Here is a 19,942-nt window from a genome sequence, read left to right as displayed (position 1 = left end):
AAGATACCTGCCAATACACAGACATAAAACGCACTTGGAACGCTACAGAATGTTTGTAAAAGAACCTACAGCTCAGCACATCACTCCTCCTTTACACCATTTCTAATGTGGTTTACATCTGACATTTTTTTTGGCTGTGTTGTACATGATTATTATATAATCGTTTGAGTAAATTTGCGTACAAGATGCCTTTTCCTTTTTTGCAAAACGGGTGACCTTTGACCGAGCAATAATTGACAACAGTCATTTACAGTTCTGCACACCTGTGTTTGTCTTGATGTGGCATGTCTGCACCACAGTGGTATTACACAACTCTGACTAGCAGGATCACTGAATCAGCACAACAAAACACAAAGCATTCTGGTACAAATGAAGTTGTTTTAATGCATATTAGCACATAGCATTTGGATTTACAAATATAAACATTACCACATTCACCTGAGGCAATAACTTATCAATCACAGCACAAGACATCCCATAGAAGGTGTGGAGGTCGAGACAGTTGCGTCTTAAATGTGGAAGAACAACTGGATATGTGCGTCTGACTGTAATTGTAAGATTATCAGTGCCAGAGAGAATCAGTAATCGATGTCCCCACCCCCAAATACTTGCCGCTAAATACATTAATAAATACAAAAAAAAAGTAATAAATAAAATGTTCAACTGCTGACAAATTCCCAAAACGATATTTGAAAAGAATAAGGAGAGGGGGACAGTAGTGTGAGGTGAAATACATTCTGGATAATGTTATAATTTAGTCTAATATTTAATCACTGTACATTAGATCAAGATCTTTTAATGGTCAGAATTACTTGTCTCAGAGAAGCAGGAAAGGGGCATGATATGTCTTTGTCAAAAACAGTTAAACTCAATATAAGGCTCATATAAAAATACTGTTTTTAAATGTTTAAGACCAAAAATCAACAACTGAAAAGTCAATTACAACACGTTTTTTTTTTAGAAAAGCTTCAACATAGATGCATGCAATATTTTTCAGTGAGCGATCCTTTCTTACCTTCTCTTCTTTATAGTCCGTTCGACTTGAGCCTGTCTGTTCATTATGATGCCGACAAAAGAGGGAGCCATATGAAAAACAGGTTCCATGAAGTGCATAGAGTCTGTGATTCTACCAGGTCCTCTCAGGAACTAGCTGGCCTTCTCCAGGAGCTTGTCCTCCTTCAGTCTGAACGGCACACTCACTGACATCTCTGCGATGAACCTCTCGCACGCCGTCTTGGTCACTTGCTTGCAGAAGCGAAGGTCAATTTGGCAGATGCTTCCGCAGCGTTTGAAGAAGTTGAGGGAATGATCCGTGACCCGGTTACAGACTGGAAGAGAGGAATGGGTAAATCGTATTTTCACCATCTTGTTTTATAAACATAAGAAGCAGCAACAGTAAAGCAGTTCTCTTTGACCTACTGTAGCGACCACGCCGACTCATATATTCAGTTTACAAAGTGCATGTTGGCACAGACCGTTTATTAGCAAACACTGTGGAGTAGTGAAGTCTGTGACGTCAGGGTGGACTCAACAGTGAGACTATGATGCAACCAATTTCTCCAAACAAAAACAACTTTACATAGCGTTGCTATGCAAACATGATAACGTCTAAGTTTCTCACCGGACAGGTTGATTTCTGTGAGCGAGTCTCGGGTGGTGGTGCCTGCTGCAGTCAGCAGGTTGACCGACTGATCGTTGACATGGTTGCAGTAACTGAGGTCCAGTTTGGACAGCAGGGGCATCTGCCGACTGATGAGACGCAGGGAGGCGTCAGTGACGTCCAGACCCGCCAGTCGGAGGTCCTCCACATTCCTTAACTTGCAGCGGTTGTCGACCTGACCTGTCAAGTGGTCACACAAAGAAGTCTCAGTCTCAGATACATTTTCAATGTGAACAAATACTGCTTGTTTCCTACGCAGTTGGTGGGGTTACCTGGTCTGTTGTCGGTGGGAGGAGACAAGAGGTCCTTTATCTGCGCATCTTTGAGACCCTCCACCCACTGGACATCCAGGGTTCTCAGCAGGGGACAACTGGAGGTGCAGAGAGCAGAAACGGCTGCCCACGAACATCCTGACAACCTCAAGACCCGCAGCCCTGAAAGACAAGACGGGCTTCAGAGACACTGACAGACCACTCCAAAGCAGTTGTTTTGTGGCCCTCAGTTTGGTACCTGGTAATCTGTTGATGAGCCAGCTCAGTTGCTTTTTAGAAATGTTGGTCCAGCTGAGGTCGAGGGAAACTGGCTGTCGTCGGATGATGCCGCTCAGCATCAGAGGAGTGATGGAGTTGCACCGGTTCAGCACAATTGTTGTCCACAGTCTCTTATCACAGCACCTGGGAATCAACCAGCAATATTGAAACTCGACTGCTGCATTTCACCATTTTTTTTAAACATCACAGCAACTATCTGCTCTTTACCATCGGTTCCAGGTCTTGCAGACCCTCATGCACACGCAGAGATCCTGGTGTGTCAGGTGGCTGAAGATCTTCATCCAGACCTCGCGTTGTAATGGATGAGTTTTATTGTCTTTCAGAGGGAGTCTGTCGGGTGTCGGGCTAATAGGAGGCGGTCTGATGACATGCCGCTCCATCTGGACACATTTTGGCGGGGAGCGTGGCGGCACAGGGCGGCTCGTGGGCGTGCTCCGGTTGAAGCCCAGCGGCGTAATCTGACTCGGGTAGAAGTGGCGCAGTTCCCATGGGGTCCCGTTCATCTCTTTGGTCTTGAGGTGGGCTCTCTGATCGCCCATTTCTCCGCCGTTACGGAACAACCGCTTGGGCTCCTCATTTTCCGACTCGGGCTCCACCTTCATGGGTTGGCGGTTCTCGTTGGCGAGGCAATCCTCGGTCTTCTGGATCTCCTGGTTCAGGGCTTTGCTCAGCTCTCGACTCAGCTCCCTGTTTGGCAGGCGACGCTTGCGACGGGCTTTTGGGCGAGGGCCCTTTTCCTGAGTCTCACTACCACCCTCGCTACTGGGGCCGGCTTGTGGAGAACTGCAGAGAGACTGGTCGCTGTCTGCCAGGGGAGTTCTGAGAGACTGGTTAAAGAGCTCGCTCTTGTCATCCAGTTTGTCATCGAGGGCGCCCAAATGACCTCGCCTCTCCATGAAACTTCTGAAGTGAGCCTCCCTGCCATCATCATCCTCCTCGTACCCATCTTCATGGCCCTCTTCCACCTTTATTTGATGCAGAAACTTTGGGTAGAATGGGTCCTCTGGCCTTTCCTGAAGGTATAGAAATGAATGTCTTTAAAATGTATTTAGACACCATCATATTATATATTGGTTTCCTTCATTTCCGCCTGCATGTTTCAAACAACAGTTTTGGGGTTCGATAGCTTACCAATAAGTAAAGGGCCCCACTAAAATGGAAACCTATAATGTTTTGTGCACGGACAATTTAAGCAACAAAATAATTTACCGTACTCCATATTTTTTTTTCCATTTGAAAGCAAGCATGGGACTAGCACTGTATCTCAAATGTGTTTGAAGACTTTCACATGTAGCCCTGAGCTTGTCACACTCACCCGCTTCCTCCCAGCAAGATCCTCCTCATCTTCCTCCTCAAAAAGCTTCCTCTTCTTCCTCAGCTTGTCCTCAGGTCGAGGTCTGGGGAGGCTGCTGGGTGTGAGCAACGGTGGCTGTCGGTGAAGAGTCTCGTCCGGTCTGAACCTGGGCATGTCCTCTTTATCAGGTCTCCTCTTGAGGGCTGAAGATACATCCCCCTCCTCCTTCACAGGCTTCTGTTCCCTCAGCAGAGAGCCAGGGAGGTTGGAGGCGTACTTGAAACCCGGACCCCTTTTTTGCTTTAATACCAAAGGGGACAAACATTGCGAGACAACTTTATACCTTTAGCCAAAAACAACTTCATACGTTATAATGCCAACTATCTGTTCCAAAATGCTAATCTAAAATGCAAATAATCCTAAATCTTCAAGACGACCAACAAAGAAAGGCTTTGCAAAGGTTAACTCATAATTTACTCTTCATTATCTTGTTTCTGAACCCACAATCTTCACACACACTACTCACTTTCCCACTTTTTCCCGCATGGTTGCACTTGGGACATTCCCAGCAATTTGGAAGTTCGTCGTTCACCACGCCTGAGGCTTCAGTCACCTGGCAAAACAGGAAAAAGGATCACTCAAAATCCAGTTGTTCTGAATATTGTTCTCAAACAAAAAATATGCGGAAGTGAAAGTGCAAAGCACAAAGTTTTGTTTTTCACATTCGCGTGGCCAGACTCCGCTTTAAAAGAAGAGTAAAAGTAATGAGAGGTCGTTAAATTTTTGTGAGGGTGACATCAGGAGAAGGACAAATATTAATATTAAGAGACAAGTTTAACACGACTGACAAGAGACAACATGTCCAAACAACCGGTTTGACTGAAACACTCTGTAATTATTACGTTCTGGGCGTGTTCTTTTGTTTTCATCCAGCAGCACATGTTATTACATCACCATGCAGACTTCATACATATCAAAAGATAAACTGGCAAGGAAGATGAATAAAAGAACATTAATTTGTAAGCAGAACAGCGAAATTTGCGTGAGTCACTCAGATTCCTGGAACTTGATTTCAAGGCATGACTCACAGAACACTCAGCCTATTTATACCTGGCTACACCACGATAAACCCGCCTGTCCAACCCCACCCGAAAGTACAGATTTATCAGCAGTCTGAAATCGTATTGACCAGCACAGGCTATACTCAAAATTCTAAACAAAACCAGAAAGCCACACTCTAAAAGGGGGTGGGACACTTCAGATGTTGTGTACCTTTAGGCAGTGTGGGTGAACAATCTCATTGCAGATAGAGCACTCCATCAACATGAAGTTGAACTTATCCTCTTCCTCCTCCAGAGTGTCCTCCTTCCCGGCCTCTTTGCAGACCACACACACCGCCGTGTGAGGCAGGACGGGCTGTGGGCAAAAAATACAAATAAATAAAATAAATCAAAGCAGGTTAACTTGAAACAATTTTAAGAAACACAGAAAACACAGAAAATCAACTTACTGCAATACACTGTCTCATGATACAGGACTGCTTCATGCGGCCCGGACCCCCAAACTTCTTCATGTCCTTGCAGAAGTGACATTCTCCACACTCGGTCCGGAGACAGGCCTCGCACTTCCTGCAGCGTGTGCGCCGACGTCTCGCACCTGAAGAGCTGCGGTTAGGCGGTAGTTTAACAGCTGAAGTCGCTGCCATCTTGGGCTTTGGCCGATTGGCTGCTCGCTGCTGCAGGACAAAAGTGGCAGGAGAAGATGGTCCATTAATCTATATATCGAGAATGATTAAAGTCAACTTGGTGCTTTTTTTTTTTTTTTTTTTTTTTAAACGCAGAGATCAAGGTCTTTGCAACAGTGATGGTTCATGGACAGCATATGATGAGTGAAGAAAGTGAACAATGAATCAGCTGACGTCATAATGCCCTTGAATCCGATGCAATTGCTTTGATAGGCGAGTGTCAGACATGCGCTGCACCTGACCTGGGACAAACAGTGGTTCTGAGAATATTTATCTTCTTGGCCAGATGATGAAGAATTAGAGATATTTTAACTCCAAAAAACATGATCAACATTGTCTTTGTCCCTGCTCATCAGCATATTTACATTGCATCCATTCCGAATACGTATATGGACTAAATGAGTAAATAAACTACCAGTTGTGGCATCCTTCAAAAACACCCACTTCATCTCTCACATGCAGTTCACCGATGAATCAACCAGAAGGGAAACGTGCGAAATTCTCTCATCTATTTTTAGAATCATCTCTGTTGCTATGGAATCAAGGTACAGCTCTACTGAAATAAGACAAATCATACGGCATTACGGATACTTTTGTTCCAGCAGGAGGTGTTACCGTGGTAACACACTGTGTGGTAATTGAGCCTGCAGGAGATGCAGAAAATCTTACAGGATGGAAGCTTTCTGCTATTAGCTCTCATTCGCAGCATGAGAACAAGATGTGCTCTTGAGTTTTTTTTATTTGTGTTTCATACTAAAAAGCAAGTCACCAAAGGCCGGTAAATATTGATCCAAATATTTTGGATAATATGCTACAGAGACATTCCACAACATAAAATTGCCAATGAAGGAAGACAAATTGCAACTGTACTTAATTTACCATAGTATTTTGTATCATAAAAATACTATACTGTAACATACACAGTGGGGTTACTGTAAGGCACCAAACCATGACGGACATAAAAGAAAGAGTGATTCCTAAAAGTCTGAAAAGCATGAGTAGAACAGTGACATCATTGTTAGTTTACAGATGTTTGACAGCACAGAACATTTTGGCCTCAACTTCAGCATTGTAGGTTCCAAAAGAGAATGTTTTCCTCCATAAAGAAGAGCCAACTTGATCGCACAAAATAAGCGACTGATCCAGCAGTGACTAACTCTTCACTAATATGTGGAGAATTTGGCTGGATTTGCAGGAGTGCGTTGTCAAAAATGTGGCCTACATACTCAGCAAAGTGCTGTGACTCAGCTTTGGAGTAAGTTTCAGTAAGAGGAAATAACAAGGCTTATCATATGATGACTGTTGTGCGCTGCGGCCTTTAACACCCATTCCAAGTATGTTTGAGATTACTCTGCTCATGAACGAGAACTTTGTGTTTTGAAAATGAACATTACGTAAGAAGAAGCACTCGGAATCATATAAACATTACACAGGCCGTGGTGGTGTCAGAAGTTTGGCAGGCATTTATAATTCCATTGGATCATTAATCCTGGCTAATGTTGGGTCTCATTTGAAAACAAGAAATTACAATGAAGCCTGTCATACTTCCATAAACAGTCACTGTTACCGTAATTGTAGTTTGTCTCCCTGCGCTCTCATTCTGTCAAAGAATTCTGATACAGTTTCTCAAGAACTCGTCCTACGGGTAAGTGAGGAGGTAATTATTTATGACTTGCTATGGAGTACTTTTCCATTTAAAAGTTAACTTGAAATAGCCGAAAGTTTTTTTAAAATCATAGATCTGTTCTGGCTCTCATATAATAAGTAGAGAGTGGGACAAACAAATGAAATCAATGAAATCCCATTTTTGTTTTTGTCTGGTTGTTGTCCACAGGCAACAGAAGGAGAGCACCTTCATTGTTCCCTCTCCCATCCCCCTCCTGAGTCCCACAACATTTCTTAAAGGCAGTGCGGTGGCTAAGTTAAGGAAGTGTTTCAATCTCAACCACTGGAAAACACGGGGCATATCAGTGGATTCCAATGCCGTCGGACGGTTCGGACGACTCAAGTTCTCTTTGCAACCGTCTCAAAATCGGCGGAATTTGAGGTCACGAGCGATGTGTCGCTGCTGGACAGTGTATATGGGTCAAGGGTTTGCTAGCATGGGAAGTGATGTCCACACAAGAGGACTCGGGATGTTTTGACGGGCAGGTTTTGCTTTCTGATTCACTAAATCTAACGTTTAGTAACCAGGGCCTGACGCTCGCTTAGTGAATTCGTCTCAATACGATTTAAAATAGATTTATTTTTTTAAATCTCCGATCTGTTTCAGGGACAAGTCGATCGAAAGAGCGTTTGACGAAGAAATACATTCCGCCGTTTATTCGTTTACAGTACCTCGATTCGTGGAGTAAATAAAACCCTTGGTGCGTTGTGATGGTGCATTATGTCATAGATGACTGACCTGTTCTGATTCTGAATCGTACTCCTCATCGTCTCCGCTCAGTGACAAGGCCATGACTCCACACTCGCATCGTTTGGTAACAGCAGAGAACTAACATGGCTGAACAATCCAACAGCGCTGCTCACCCCGCCCCCTCCTAACATGAGCAGCTGGTACTACTAGTGTGTTGCGTTCAAATCAGTCAGGAAAACTGCAACTGTAAATAATTTTTAAATAATTAGAATAACATAATCGACAAATCTGTGAAACACACGCCTTTCTATGACATTTGTTGCCCAAATGAATTGCTCAACGTTGAAAGAAATGCGCTTAAATCACTCGCTTGAATAAAAAAGGCACGAAGGAGCTGTATTAACCACGCTGAATATGTGTGATAAACGCATCACAAGCGAAACGGGAAGTCAACAGTCGTCCGTCCATTTTCTTCCGCTCAGCGAGGTCAGATTGCGGGGGCAGCAGCCAAAGCAAAGAGCACCAAGCTCACTAAAACCACATAGGCTGAATTATGGCTCTAACACCGCTAACCACAACGATACTGGATGTAATTCTTATATGTTCAAACATGAGTGAAATAATGAGGTGACGCTCATCTCTCACTCTCTTTCTGCAGCATGTGATATCAGCATGCGTGAGTTAAATGATGCAATGATGAATGCTACTTGCAACAACACAAATAATGCACAACACAAGTTTAGTTTATATCGGATTAACATGCTCATTTTAAATCATGTGTTGCTCATGTGTGATTGGAGTTTAACTGCAGTTCTAAAACGAGTCCCAACTAGTTATATCATTACTGAGAGTTTATTGGCGAGAAATATAATTTTAAAAAACTATGGAAATGGCCAAAGATCTCAGAGATCTTCTCCCTGCAATTCTGATCTGAGTTGTGCCTCGATGACAGAACTCCCCGCCCAACCTCTAAACTAGTTTGGCCACTCAATTCTTCGGTGTCTACCAACTGATTGAAAAGATAATTAATCAAGAGATTCATCTTGGTTTAGTTTGAATGATATGCATATTTAAAATTATGTAACACTTTTAACTGTGGTTAATCTCAGCGCTCCTCTGATGTAAGAGCATTTTAATGAACGTGAGGATGAGTAAAAGCAACCTATCAAAATATTAGTGATTGCGCCTTCTCAAAACTCTTCTTTATTATACCACTTCTATGTCGGTAAAAGTACATTTTAATCATTATTCCATGTTCTCTGCTGAATGCGCGTCCACAGGGACGCAGTCGTCTACCACGCGCGTTCCCGTCCAGCATTGAATTGTGGGTATCTTGTGTTTCCTGCAGTTAAGTTTTGTCAAGAGTTTGACAGCGTCGATATCACAAGCCTCACGTTTGCGGAACCAAACGCCCTTCTCTTTTCCGTTGCACGTATTACCCAGAAGTATTCCTTCGCTAAACATACGGACTATTTTCGTACTTGAATAACTCTCACCGAGCGTCGGAATGAGCCTGAACGAACACTCCCTACAGGCTCTGTCATGGAGAAAACTGTACTTGAGTCGTGCCAAGCTGAAAGCTACGAGCCGAACTTCTGCTCTGCTGTCTGGATTTGCAATGGTACACTTTCCTCCGCGCACTCAGATAAGACGTTACTGTCAAGAGTTTGGCTGCTGACGTTGTTTTCATGTCTTTGAAGTGCTCGTATTATTGTGACGCAGGTTGCTTTCAAGGTCTTAACTGTTTATGGGCCTTTAAAATCTAAAACTCATTTAAGCAATGTATCTTATAGCTTGATTGTAAGACAGGTGGTTTTAAACAATACTAGATTAAACGCTATAATCCTCGTTCAGTGGGCCGTGTGTTATGAAACTATAATGATAGTATTTATTTAGAATCTTTTAAAAGTTAATGTCATATCATATGTCATATAAAGTAAATATTTATTGTAAATATTTATCAGTCTCTTCACCAGTACAAAACGTTGTTGATGCACCCCCTTTTATTCAAGCGTCTCAATATAACGGCATCCAACTATTCAGAAGCAGATCAGTTCTTCAGCAGTCACTTTGGTGTGTTAAATAATTAATTTAGCTTTTTGACATTATTACCTCGTGAAGTTAAAACAAGGGGAGCTCAGGTGGTGTTGGTTTGAGTTGTTGCCAAGTGCTTTTTGTAGATGTTTAAATGGCAGCTGTTTGTGAGTAGCGAGTGCATCTTAACATCAGAGTACCGAAGGAATAAAATATATTGTCATTGATTGCAGCAGGTAGAACTATTGCAATGAATGCAAGCTGCAACAAAACCTTGAAAAACACATTATGTTTAATTGATTTTATGAATTTTACAAGTACTGTTAAGGTTAAATACTGTATATATTAATAATATTTTATCCACAACATGTTACTGCATATAGTAAGTGACAGCACTTCGTCGAGCGTTTTCCTATTTTTCCATGCATGGAATGGCTGTTTCACTGCAGATTACATGAATATGAAGTGTAACATAGGAGGAGTTCGGGTGCTGCGTGGTTGTGAGCTATCAAAATGTGTTGGCCTTTTTGAAAGCCATCACACCCGTTATTTATATTTACTTTTGTTAATGCTTTTCAGGTGGCAATGGTTGAGGTCCAGCTGGAGGGTGAATATGAGTATCCACCGGGCCTGCTGATCGCCTTCAGTGCCTGCACCACAGTCCTGGTTGCGGTCCACCTCTTCGCCCTCATGATCAGCACCTGCATCCTTCCCAACTTGGAGGCAGTTAGCAACGTACACAACCTCAATTCAGTGAACGAGTCTCCTCACGAGCGCATGCATCGCCATATTGAGTTAGCCTGGGCTTTCTCCACCGTGATCGGCACGCTGCTCTTCCTCACAGAGGTCATGCTCCTATGCTGGGTCAAGTTTTTACCTCTCGAAACCAGAGCTGGAAAGAACGTCACCATCACCTCTGGTGAAGCTGCTGCAATCGCTTCCACCTGCATCATGGTTCCCTTTGGGATTGTTTTTATCGTGTTTGCAGTCCACTTCTACCGCACTCTGGTCAGCCACAAAACTGACCGGCAGATCCGTGAGCTGGAGCAAGTTATTCGACTCCAGAACCAGTTGGACCACAGGGTTGAGAATGAAGACCTGAAAGCTGCTGCCCATTTTGCTTAATAGATGCTCTTCTTTCACTGCTTTGGACTCTAGCTTTGCTTTGTTTTCATGCCAATGTGCTGTTACACTCAGTGCCATATGTTGGATTTTAAGATGTTGTCTTGTTTACTATGCGCACGTGCATGCATTTTTGTACACTTTTGATGGATGAAACAGGATTAAGACAAATTGTACAATGAAAAGTAGTCAAGGATTAGACCGCTTCAGTTGTTTTGAGTAAATAAACAAAAGGTCACTGTATGGGATGTATTTTAAACTGTTGACTGAGCCTCATGCTACGTTACCCAAATCTGAATGCAAAAGTTACAGCTGTATTTATCAGTACTGTCCTTCATTTTCTCATAGTATTGGGTGTTTCAGAGATGAGGCTTAGCTTTTTATGTGCACTTTTAAGCAAAAAAAAGTACTTTTGAAAGATATTTATTTTAACATTTATATCATCTTAATTTACTTCTCTTTTTTAAAATAATTTCTCTGTTAAGAGATGTGTTGGTTTCCTGATATGGCTGAAAATGCAACAGGTCGCTATTACACAATTGCTATATATTATTGTATATGCAAAAGAAAGTTGCATTTAGTCGAGGTCATTTGACAATCATATTTGGGTCATTTTAATTTATTTTTAAGACATTTTCTATTTTGTGTGTGTTGTGCTGTGTATTGATTGTTTTCATGTATTGCCATTGTTTTTAAGATGTTAGGAAAACATTGCAAAACATTTAAGCCTGTTTTGGGATAAAGCTTCAGTGCATCATTTAAGGTACATATTGATTTTTAATAAATAGGTGTCAAAAGAGCCTTTTCAAGAACCCAATTTTAATGTTTTCCATGTTTCTGTTTGGAGACACGGGTCAAACAACTGGTGTTACAGCTTTAAAATAAATTATGAAGTGGTTTCTTTTGTGATGACACTGGTGTTACGCGAATTGAAAAATAAAAATATTTTAAGATTTTAATCCTTTTCTTTTTCTTCTTTTTTCTTTTAACTGTTGAAGAACAGCTGGAGGTAACAAGTAAATATGTTAACACTTCCTGTGGAGAAAAGTTCCCAAACCAGACTTGCAAAATGTGCAAACAACTGCTACTGTGTTGCCTTAGTCTCGACTTGGAGTCCCTTGGCAACTCAATGTTCTGATGGCCGTGTTGTATTCTGTGACTTTCATTTGAGGGCCAGAGGGAATAGATATGATGGGAAATCATAATTTCAGTATTAATGTTTCCTGATACTTACATTTTATTTAAGGATTCTCAACATAAGTAACCATTCTATTCATTCATACATATATTATTCATTCAATTGTAACATAAACATGAGTTTCAGTTTAAGAGGTGAATATCTTGGAAAGAAGCTATCAGCAAAATATAAAAAAAAACGTAAATGTAAATATTTATTTCATTGTTCTTATACTTTTACTGAGTTATTGCTATTTTTAATAGTTTCATGGACAAACTGTGACTGAAAGCATGCTTCATCTGCATATATATATATATATATATATATATATATATATATATATATATATATATATATATATATACATATATAATTTATTTTTAATTATAGATTTTTTTGGATTATAGATTGTCATTCTCTCTCTCTCTCTCTCTCTCTCTCTCTCTCTCTATATATATATATATATATATATATATATATATATATATATATTCTTATGCTTTTACTGAGTTATTGCTATTTTTAATAGTTTCGTGGACACACTGTGACTGAAAGCATGCTTCATCTGCATATATATATATATATAATTTATTTTTAATTATAGATTTTTTGGATTATAGATTGTCATTATATATATATATATATATATATATATATATATATATATATATATATATATATATATATATATATATATATATATATATATATATATATATATATATATATTCATTTAAGGATAACTATTTTATCTCCCGTCACACCGCCTGTCTCCTTGTGTTCTTCCGCACCTTAACTGATGCACGTTCAAGTTTGGCGGATGGATACGTAAGCGAAGCAGGACCACAGACCTGAAGAAGATACCCAGAGTGAAAACAAGCGCTTGCTTCTTCACAATGTCGGCCCGTCAAGTGAGCAAACTTCAACCCAGGTACGCAGGTTTCGCGTATTACTCGCCGTTTTATAAAGTAGTTGGGGAAAATGTTTTAAAATGAACTTCTAGCGGAGGAGAAGAGAGAAGCAGGTGAAGATGCTCAGCAGCTGCATCACCTGTCAGGGCGTGGAAACCTCCGCCTGCACTAGTTTGTTGTCATCATGAACCGAATTAACCGAGTCTACTGTGTTCATTTCCTCCGTTTGTAGTTTCTACTAAGGTAATGGAAAGCAAAATACACAGTGTGAGAGAAGCACCGCAGCAGAACTGGAACTGTTTCAAGTTAATCATCGACCCAGCGTTGACGAAAGGACTGCAGAAAGTCTACCGCTATGATGGACGTCGTTTTAACACACCAGTGAGACATGTCACAATATACGTTGCACATCTATCACCGAGCACGACGAAGAAGCAATGTGCCACGTACTGTTGTCTGCAGGTTGATGACTTGGGCCTGCTCCCTGTAGAGTCAGTGAAAGATCCTCGCATCTGCCGCTTGTGGAGAAAATTCAACAAGACTGACCTTGTAATTCCAAAGTTTAAGGTAGATATAACTGCAGAACACTCCAGACCTACTACAAAGGAGTAACAATGAAGAAAAAAGATTTGTGTGAACAAAACGAACTAGTCATTTTAAGCACTACACTGTATTATTACACAACCTCTGACATACTCATGTCCTTCCTGGTCACTCCCAACGAGGAATGACACTAATATTTGACACCAATGCTACTACTAATACTACGTAATAAGAACACTTAAGATGCCACTGCCGACACTATCTCATTTGAAACTAATCTATCTGCTAATGCAACTTTATACTACAATGCTCTGCTATTACTACTACTACTACTACTACATCTGGCCACAGTAAATAACTGATTTTTTTTTTCCTTCCAGATTGATGAATGGTATGTCGGACCAGTTCCTCCTAAAGAAGTGACCTTTTCCAGGTTGAACGACAATGTGAACAAGGCGTTCTTGAATGATATGTGCAAAAAATTTGGAGACACGGAACAAGTGGAAATCTTTTACAATCCGAACAACAAAAAGCATCTGGGAATTGGGAAGGTGGTTTTTGACAGCGTGAAAGCCGCTAAGGAAGCAGTGGAGAAGCTGAACCAGACCTCTGTGATGGGGAACATTATTCACGCTGAAATTGATCCCAAAGGTAAAATAGTTTTATCGCTAGGTTCTTCTCAATTACATCATTTTGAACTAAATGATATTATTGTTGTGCTTCTTGCAGTGGTATTTATCAGGCTCTGATTTTCGTCACACTTAAAACAATGACAACCAGGTTTTTATTTGTGGACACAAAGCACTCACATTGGCTTCTAGCACATTTTACCCCCTCATTAAATGATTGTGCTCCAAACATACTCCAACAAATACTCAAATAGAATTATAAGCAAGTGTATAATAAGTATTTTAAATGAGGTATCATCTGGATTTAAATGGATGATGTCCATGACATGAAAGATTTGTCGATTGTTTATCAGGTGACAACAGATCCCGCTACATCCAGCTGCTCCTGCAGGGTGTGTATACACCACAGACTTTGCCCGCGGGATGTTCCGACCAAAGTTTCCTGAAGCTATTGGACAGTCTTCAGGTAATTTATTGTTTCACATAGTTACATTGTAGCCGAGTTGCATCATTGATAGTCTGCTGTGTTTCAGTGCAATGCAGTTTTTCGACCTCTAAGTGGCGCCTGCAGCCCCGCAAGCATCACCACCCCTCTCTCACTGGACACAGCCTACTCCAGCATGTGGCAGGACACGCCACACAGCTTTGGCCTTACACCACATTCGCAAGGAACCCCCCGCACCCCCTGTTTGTCTGCGACTCCACTCTCTCAGGACTCCTGCTACTCCAGCCTTCAGAGCACCCCAATCCTCACGGGGGAGCCCTTCACTTACAGTGTTCACACATCTTTCAGGCGAGAGCTCCGGAAGCAGCCAAGGAGTCACAGGGGAACTGGTGAGGTCTCCAAGGTCAGCTTGGTCTTTAAACACTGGCAACAACAGACCTCATGCATTACTTACAGCCGGAGGCAGAACAGAGGACAATCTTCACCTCAGAAAACGGAAGCTTCCTTACAATCATTAACCCACGAGGCAGAATCCACCTGCCATCTTGCTACACAGAGTTTATTTTTGGACATTAATTTAAGAAGTGACCCTAAAAGAAATCCTCCGTCTCCCCCCGTCTGCCAGGGAGAGCTTGCTGAGCCTCCTTTTAGAGATGAAACCCAGAGTTTAGACTCCCGCATAGAGAGTTTGTTATTTACTGAGTGCTCTCAAGAGTCACTTTGCTGTCCTCCTAGTACACTGTCACACCCAACCAGCGCGTCAAACGAGACACACAAAGACATAGACTCAATTTTGCTCAATGGAAATCCCGAGTTACAAGTAAAGTTCAATGTGTATGAGGCTGATGTTTCCAGTGACAGAAGAGATAGTGAGCCTACCTCTGAAGGAAAAGAAAATCAGTTCACACCAAGCTCAAAGGTGAAAACACATGTTTGATTTTATAACCATTAAGTATTTTAGTGACTAATTCAGTATTCTGCTTTTCTCTCTTAGGAAGAGATGTTTTCAGATGAAGCCATGTTGCATGTCAAACACTCAATGAGTTTGCCTGCCACACAGACTAGTTACCCTGTCCTTCCTCCGCCACCATTTCACCCTCTCAATTCCAACATGCATAATCCCCATCCAGATGGTGCACCTGCTATTTCATCCCTCCTCCCAGTTGCCCGGTTACCTGTACCCATCCCTTCTTTCCCTCCTGCACCACCTGCCTTGCCAAATGGTGCAATTCCCTTTCCTCCTCCATGTTGGAAAAACCTACAAGAAACTCTACGGCCTCCAACCTGTGTTCCACCTCCTCCTATATGCATACCCCAGCCTCCATCTTCCATGGTGTCAACCTCTCGTTCACCTTTTCCTGTACAAACTTTGAAAAACCTTCACAAGATCACAGTTGAACAGGTGTTTGATACTATCATGGTTGAACTGAAGTGTGTCATTAGGAAGGACATTACTCGCAGAATGATCGAGGGGTTTGCGTTTAAGCTGTTTGAAGACTGGTGGGAATCTCAAAAGAGACATCGCAAGGCAAGTTTACCATTCTAAGCAAAGATTCTGTGCAGTATCAATGAGTATCAATCATGTCTCTCGTTTTCTGTATTGTTAGGTTTCTTCTTTGAAGAGTAAACCAGCTAGTGTGGAAGACAAGAACCAGCTCATAAATCCTATGAACCGCATCAATGCACAAGTCAATAAACCTCCACTTCCCTCTTTCAAGGTAAAAACAAACATACTTGCATTCTCAAAACAAACTTACGGATATTTAGCAGAAAGGACTCAACAAATGTTGACTTTTATAGATAAAGGGAAAACGTGAAGCTCCTGTGCCACCAGAGCCCATCAAAACACTTAGTTCTGGTTTGTTTTTTACTAAGTTTACAACTTTTGTTTGAAAATGAATATGGTTTTGAGTTTTAATCAATGCTCAGGTGAAGTGAACAAAATAATATTTTTTTATTAGATTGGGAACAAATGGACAAGTCTCTTGCTCCGACGATAGAGAGACGGAAACACAGACATGCGAGACCGCTAGAGCTTGAAAGTGATGAAGATGATCAAAGTGAAGAAAGTAATGCCCAGCAAGAAGAAGATGAATCAAGCAAACTAGAGAGAGCTGAAACACTGGCCGTTGAAGAGAGTACTGTGAGTACTTACAGTGAATCCTCTATTGTTTTACCATGCTGTACCAAAATGTTTTGGGGACTCTGATTTGTTGGATCTGGCTTCAGGAGTCAGTTGTGTGCATCTATTTTCTTCAGTGTAACAAGGAACACCCTGGTGATGGTGGAGATGGAGAAAAAGAGGAAGACAAAAAGCAGGAAAATGGTGTTTCGCCAGCAGCACTAACTGAAATCTCAGAGAGTGGTAAGCTGCAAAACTGCAAACTTAATCTCTTTCAAATTTAAATTGTGCTGAACTGTTGTGTTATCACTGTAGAGTCGTCCCCAGAGAGCGACTCCTCTAACACAAGCTACTGCATCTCAGACAACTTTGAGGACTCATCTGGGTCTGGACTCAGTCAGGATGAAGAAGACCAGCTCATCACCAGTAGAGAGTTTTGTGGTATTTCATCAGACGAAGAGTCCATGGACCTTGAGCCTCCTGCCACACCCACTGCCCCCCCGACTCCGTGTGCCCAGGAAGTGTTTAAAGTGCAGGACTGGTCATTACCAGATGAGATCCATGGCATGTATCGGCATGACATGGTAGTAACCGAAGAACCGGGTGACCAACATCTCAACCAACCTGAAGGCCTTTATCGATCATCACCAACCGAACCAACAGGTGATTCTCTAACTCATGTGTATGTCACTTAAAAAGAAAAACTGTAACGAGACTGGCTTTTTCTTCCAATGTCCCTCAGTTGTAGAGGATCTTGATCTTGAAATGGAGAACCACTGGTGGGTTTTGGAATCCGAGGAGGACAATGACCACCTAAGACCCTTAACTCCGACTGGGAGTTTTGTGGACAGTGATCCAGATGTGACTACTAAAAGTAAAACAACATCCCCAGAGGTGGAACGACCACAGACTCCAGGAAGAGGGATTTTGGCTGAACTAGGAAGTAATTCTGATGAAGTACTTTCTCCTTCACCATCAAGGGACCAATGTTTGGGTCCCCCTGAATCTCTGGGAAGACTTTCATACCAAGAAAGACCCAAAACACCTGGCAGAGAGGAGACAACTGAGTGGGTATATTGTCCCTGGGAAAGAGCTGAATTGGATTACAGTGAAGTTGCATTCCCATTTGCCGATCCATCACTGGGAGTCAGTCCCTATATCCATGCCCCAAAGACTCCTGGACGGGATGTTATTCTACCGCGAAGAGCCATCATTCACAGGAGGAAGACACACATAGGTTGTGGGAGTATTGGGGAGTCTTCCTCATTTGGGGGTTCTGAGGGAGAGTGGGTGAGGTGTGTTGAGAGGACTAAACCATTGCAGGGACTTGAAAATGTGCCTGGCCTTCTAGTAGGAGAAAACCTGATGTCCAAGAACAAGAAGAAGAGATTCAGGAGGTACTGGAGACGGCGTCGTTGTTGGGACAAACTGAACAGACCTGGTGGCTCACTCTTCTCTTGCCGTTCACTGAGTGAAGAGAACAGAATCCTTCACAGTCTGTGGAAGGAGGGTGTGGATGAGGAGGACACCAGACTTCTGCAATTCAAATTTGACTGGCTGCTGCGGCGGAACAGAGGCTGTGGCTGGTTGAGTCACACTCACTGGATCCCCCATCCTCATATCCTTTTTATTTTAGAAAATGAGCCATTGTTTTATTGTGATGAAGCTCCGAGTGGTTTCATAATCTTAACTCTTAACCCACGGACAAAACCCGACACAAAACCTCATGACGCATCAACAACATGGCAGAAAACACACAAGACCGGCTCGGCCCGCAGTGAAGGGTTTTACAGAATCAGCAAAAGTGACAAAATGATGGCTCAAGTTACAGCTTCCTGCTCTCAGGTGTGATGAAAATAAGCCTGATCTGTTTAAATAAGAACTGCTGAAGACTGCTAGTGTGTGGCAATCAATCAAAGCATTTTCTTTATTGTTTAAGTCTATTCATATTTGTAGTAATAGATATTAAATTAATAAATATTTGTAGTAAGATGCCAAGCCTAATATCTGTTTGATAAATTCTGAAAATTTTTGTTTTCAGGATGAAATGTGTGCTCCTGCCCAGTCTGCATCACTACGGTCTAAATCTGATTTTCGTTGTGAGCAGCGCCGTCTTTTGTCATCGTTCAGTTGTGATAGCGATCTGGTGAAATTCAATCAGCTTAAGGTGAGTCCACATCTGTCTATCTGTCTGTCTGTCTGTCTGTCCGTCCGTCCACCCGTCTGTCCTCCCACCCACCCATCCATCCAAACATACATACATATACATTTTTATTTCTCCTAACAAAATACCGACACTAATAAAGTCTATAGCTGACGTTTCTTTTGCTCCAGTACCGAAAAAAGAGGCTTTGTTTCAGCCGTAGTCACATCCATGACTGGGGTCTGTTTGCAATGGAGCCTATTGCTGCGGACGAGATGGTGATCGAGTATGTCGGTCAAATTATCAGACAGGTAAGACAGATTCAACGCTTACAGATCCAGTTGCCAGTCTTCGCCTGTGTTTTTGAAATACGCATATCCTTTATTAGGTTGTGGCTGATGTAAGGGAGCAGCGGTATGAAGAGGAAGGTATTGGAAGCAGCTATTTATTCCGGATCGATGAGGACACCATCATCGATGCGACCAAATGTGGGAACTTAGCCAGATTTATCAACCACAGCTGCAACGTGAGTCACATCTGATCAAAGCAAAACCTTTTGAACTTCACATAAAATATCATTTTGTGACTATATTTCAGCCTAACTGCTATGCAAAGATCATCACAGTGGAGTCGGAGAAGAAGATCGTGATCTACTCTCGACAGCCAATCAACATCAACGAAGAGCTGACATATGACTACAAGTTTCCCATCGAGGAGACGAAGATTCCCTGTCTGTGTGGAGCAGAAAACTGCCACGGCTCCTTGAACTGACACGCTGGAGATTCTGCCTTTTCTTTTGAAGTCTACTCAGGGACTGAAGTACAGATTCTCTCAGCAAGGTGTGGAACCTAGGAACATTTCAATAATGTAAGTCTGAACTCATTAGGAATCATGTGACGGTGAGGTAGTCATCTGACACCGTCTCCAGGATGAAATATAAGACTTCTAGTTGTGTCAATTGTGTTTGAATGATTTTAGGGCACTTAATCAATGTTCTTACAAATGTTCCTCAGCTACCTCTTTCTACTACACATAGCAGTTAAACCTGCTTTGTTTTAGGGGAATATACAGCACACCACAAACTACCTAGTTTAAATCTCTATTCAGTTTCCTGTCAAAAGCTACGTTTTCATTTTGGAGAACTTCCAATGACTTTTACTTGAATCAAGTAAGTTGTGAATTGTACTTTTCCGATTAAATGAGACAAACCA

At 41.9% G+C, this 19,942-nt stretch overlaps 3 protein-coding genes across 8 annotated transcripts; 2 read left to right on the top strand and 1 right to left on the bottom strand.

Annotated features, from left to right (window-relative positions):
* Window positions 1–340: 340 nt before the first annotated feature.
* Window positions 341–9,249, bottom strand: LOC128762720 (lysine-specific demethylase 2B-like). Of its 4 annotated transcripts, none has more exons than XM_053871168.1 (10): window positions 9,102–9,249; window positions 5,016–5,240; window positions 4,778–4,921; window positions 4,032–4,118; window positions 3,527–3,805; window positions 2,419–3,224; window positions 2,171–2,334; window positions 1,933–2,094; window positions 1,622–1,840; window positions 341–1,328 (listed from the first exon to the last, which is right to left on the bottom strand). In XM_053871168.1, exons 1-10 carry the CDS (start codon window positions 9,147–9,149, stop codon window positions 1,147–1,149), a joined length of 2,316 nt encoding a protein of 771 aa, XP_053727143.1. In that variant the 5' UTR covers window positions 9,150–9,249; the 3' UTR covers window positions 341–1,146. The 4 variants fall into 4 exon arrangements, with proteins under 4 accessions (XP_053727143.1, XP_053727140.1, XP_053727142.1 ...); XM_053871165.1 differs by having other exon boundaries at window positions 9,087–9,227; XM_053871167.1 differs by lacking the exon at window positions 9,102–9,249 and adding an exon at window positions 7,654–7,838 and having other exon boundaries at window positions 5,016–5,237.
* LOC128762721 (calcium release-activated calcium channel protein 1-like) lies at window positions 8,875–11,682 on the top strand. Of its 2 annotated transcripts, none has more exons than XM_053871169.1 (2): window positions 8,875–9,226; window positions 10,219–11,682. In XM_053871169.1, exons 1-2 carry the CDS (start codon window positions 9,113–9,115, stop codon window positions 10,762–10,764), a joined length of 660 nt encoding a protein of 219 aa, XP_053727144.1. In that variant the 5' UTR covers window positions 8,875–9,112; the 3' UTR covers window positions 10,765–11,682. The 2 variants fall into 2 exon arrangements, with proteins under 2 accessions (XP_053727144.1, XP_053727145.1); XM_053871170.1 differs by lacking the exon at window positions 8,875–9,226 and adding an exon at window positions 9,245–9,678.
* Window positions 11,683–12,766: 1,084 nt separating this feature from the next.
* On the top strand, window positions 12,767–19,855 carry LOC128763073 (histone-lysine N-methyltransferase SETD1B-A-like). Of its 2 annotated transcripts, none has more exons than XM_053871822.1 (18): window positions 12,767–12,869; window positions 13,082–13,230; window positions 13,312–13,416; window positions 13,773–14,043; window positions 14,375–14,487; window positions 14,555–15,385; window positions 15,461–15,994; window positions 16,074–16,184; window positions 16,267–16,324; window positions 16,428–16,609; window positions 16,726–16,831; window positions 16,904–17,251; window positions 17,331–18,206; window positions 18,291–18,433; window positions 18,630–18,755; window positions 18,923–19,042; window positions 19,120–19,257; window positions 19,329–19,855. In XM_053871822.1, the coding sequence occupies exons 2-18, from the start codon at window positions 13,096–13,098 to the stop codon at window positions 19,500–19,502; spliced, it is 4,371 nt and encodes a 1,456-aa protein (XP_053727797.1). In that variant the 5' UTR covers window positions 12,767–12,869; window positions 13,082–13,095; the 3' UTR covers window positions 19,503–19,855. The 2 variants fall into 2 exon arrangements, with proteins under 2 accessions (XP_053727797.1, XP_053727795.1); XM_053871820.1 differs by having other exon boundaries at window positions 18,902–19,042.
* The last annotated feature ends 87 nt before the right edge of the window (window positions 19,856–19,942 follow it).

The sequence above is a fragment of the Synchiropus splendidus genome, chromosome 7, assembly GCF_027744825.2.
Source record: "Synchiropus splendidus isolate RoL2022-P1 chromosome 7, RoL_Sspl_1.0, whole genome shotgun sequence".
NCBI lineage: Eukaryota > Metazoa > Chordata > Actinopteri > Syngnathiformes > Callionymidae > Synchiropus > Synchiropus splendidus.
Note: the sequence above shows the minus strand (reverse complement) of the source record. Positions and strands in the feature narration are given on the sequence as shown.

What these genes read in the sequence shown, in the direction of transcription:
- LOC128762721 (XM_053871169.1), top strand. Translation starts at nt 9,113, where the DNA reads ATGAGCCTGAACGAACACTCCCTACAGGCTCTGTCATGGAGAAAACTG. An exon ending in TGCTGTCTGGATTTGCAATG is followed by an intron (nt 9,227 to 10,218) that starts GTACACTTTCCT and finishes AATGCTTTTCAG; the next exon opens with GTGGCAATGGTTGAGGTCCA.
- LOC128762720 (XM_053871165.1), bottom strand. Translation starts at nt 9,149, where the DNA reads ATGACAGAGCCTGTAGGGAGTGTTCGTTCAGGCTCATTCCGACGCTCG. An exon ending in GCTCGGTGAGAGTTATTCAA is followed by an intron (nt 5,241 to 9,086) that starts GTACGAAAATAG and finishes TTTGTCCTGCAG; the next exon opens with CAGCGAGCAGCCAATCGGCC. An exon ending in CACAGAAATCAACCTGTCCG is followed by an intron (nt 1,329 to 1,621) that starts GTGAGAAACTTA and finishes CCTCTCTTCCAG; the next exon opens with TCTGTAACCGGGTCACGGAT.
- LOC128763073 (XM_053871820.1), top strand. Translation starts at nt 13,096, where the DNA reads ATGGAAAGCAAAATACACAGTGTGAGAGAAGCACCGCAGCAGAACTGG. An exon ending in CATCAAAACACTTAGTTCTG is followed by an intron (nt 16,325 to 16,427) that starts GTTTGTTTTTTA and finishes TTTTTTTATTAG; the next exon opens with ATTGGGAACAAATGGACAAG. An exon ending in AACTGAAATCTCAGAGAGTG is followed by an intron (nt 16,832 to 16,903) that starts GTAAGCTGCAAA and finishes TTATCACTGTAG; the next exon opens with AGTCGTCCCCAGAGAGCGAC.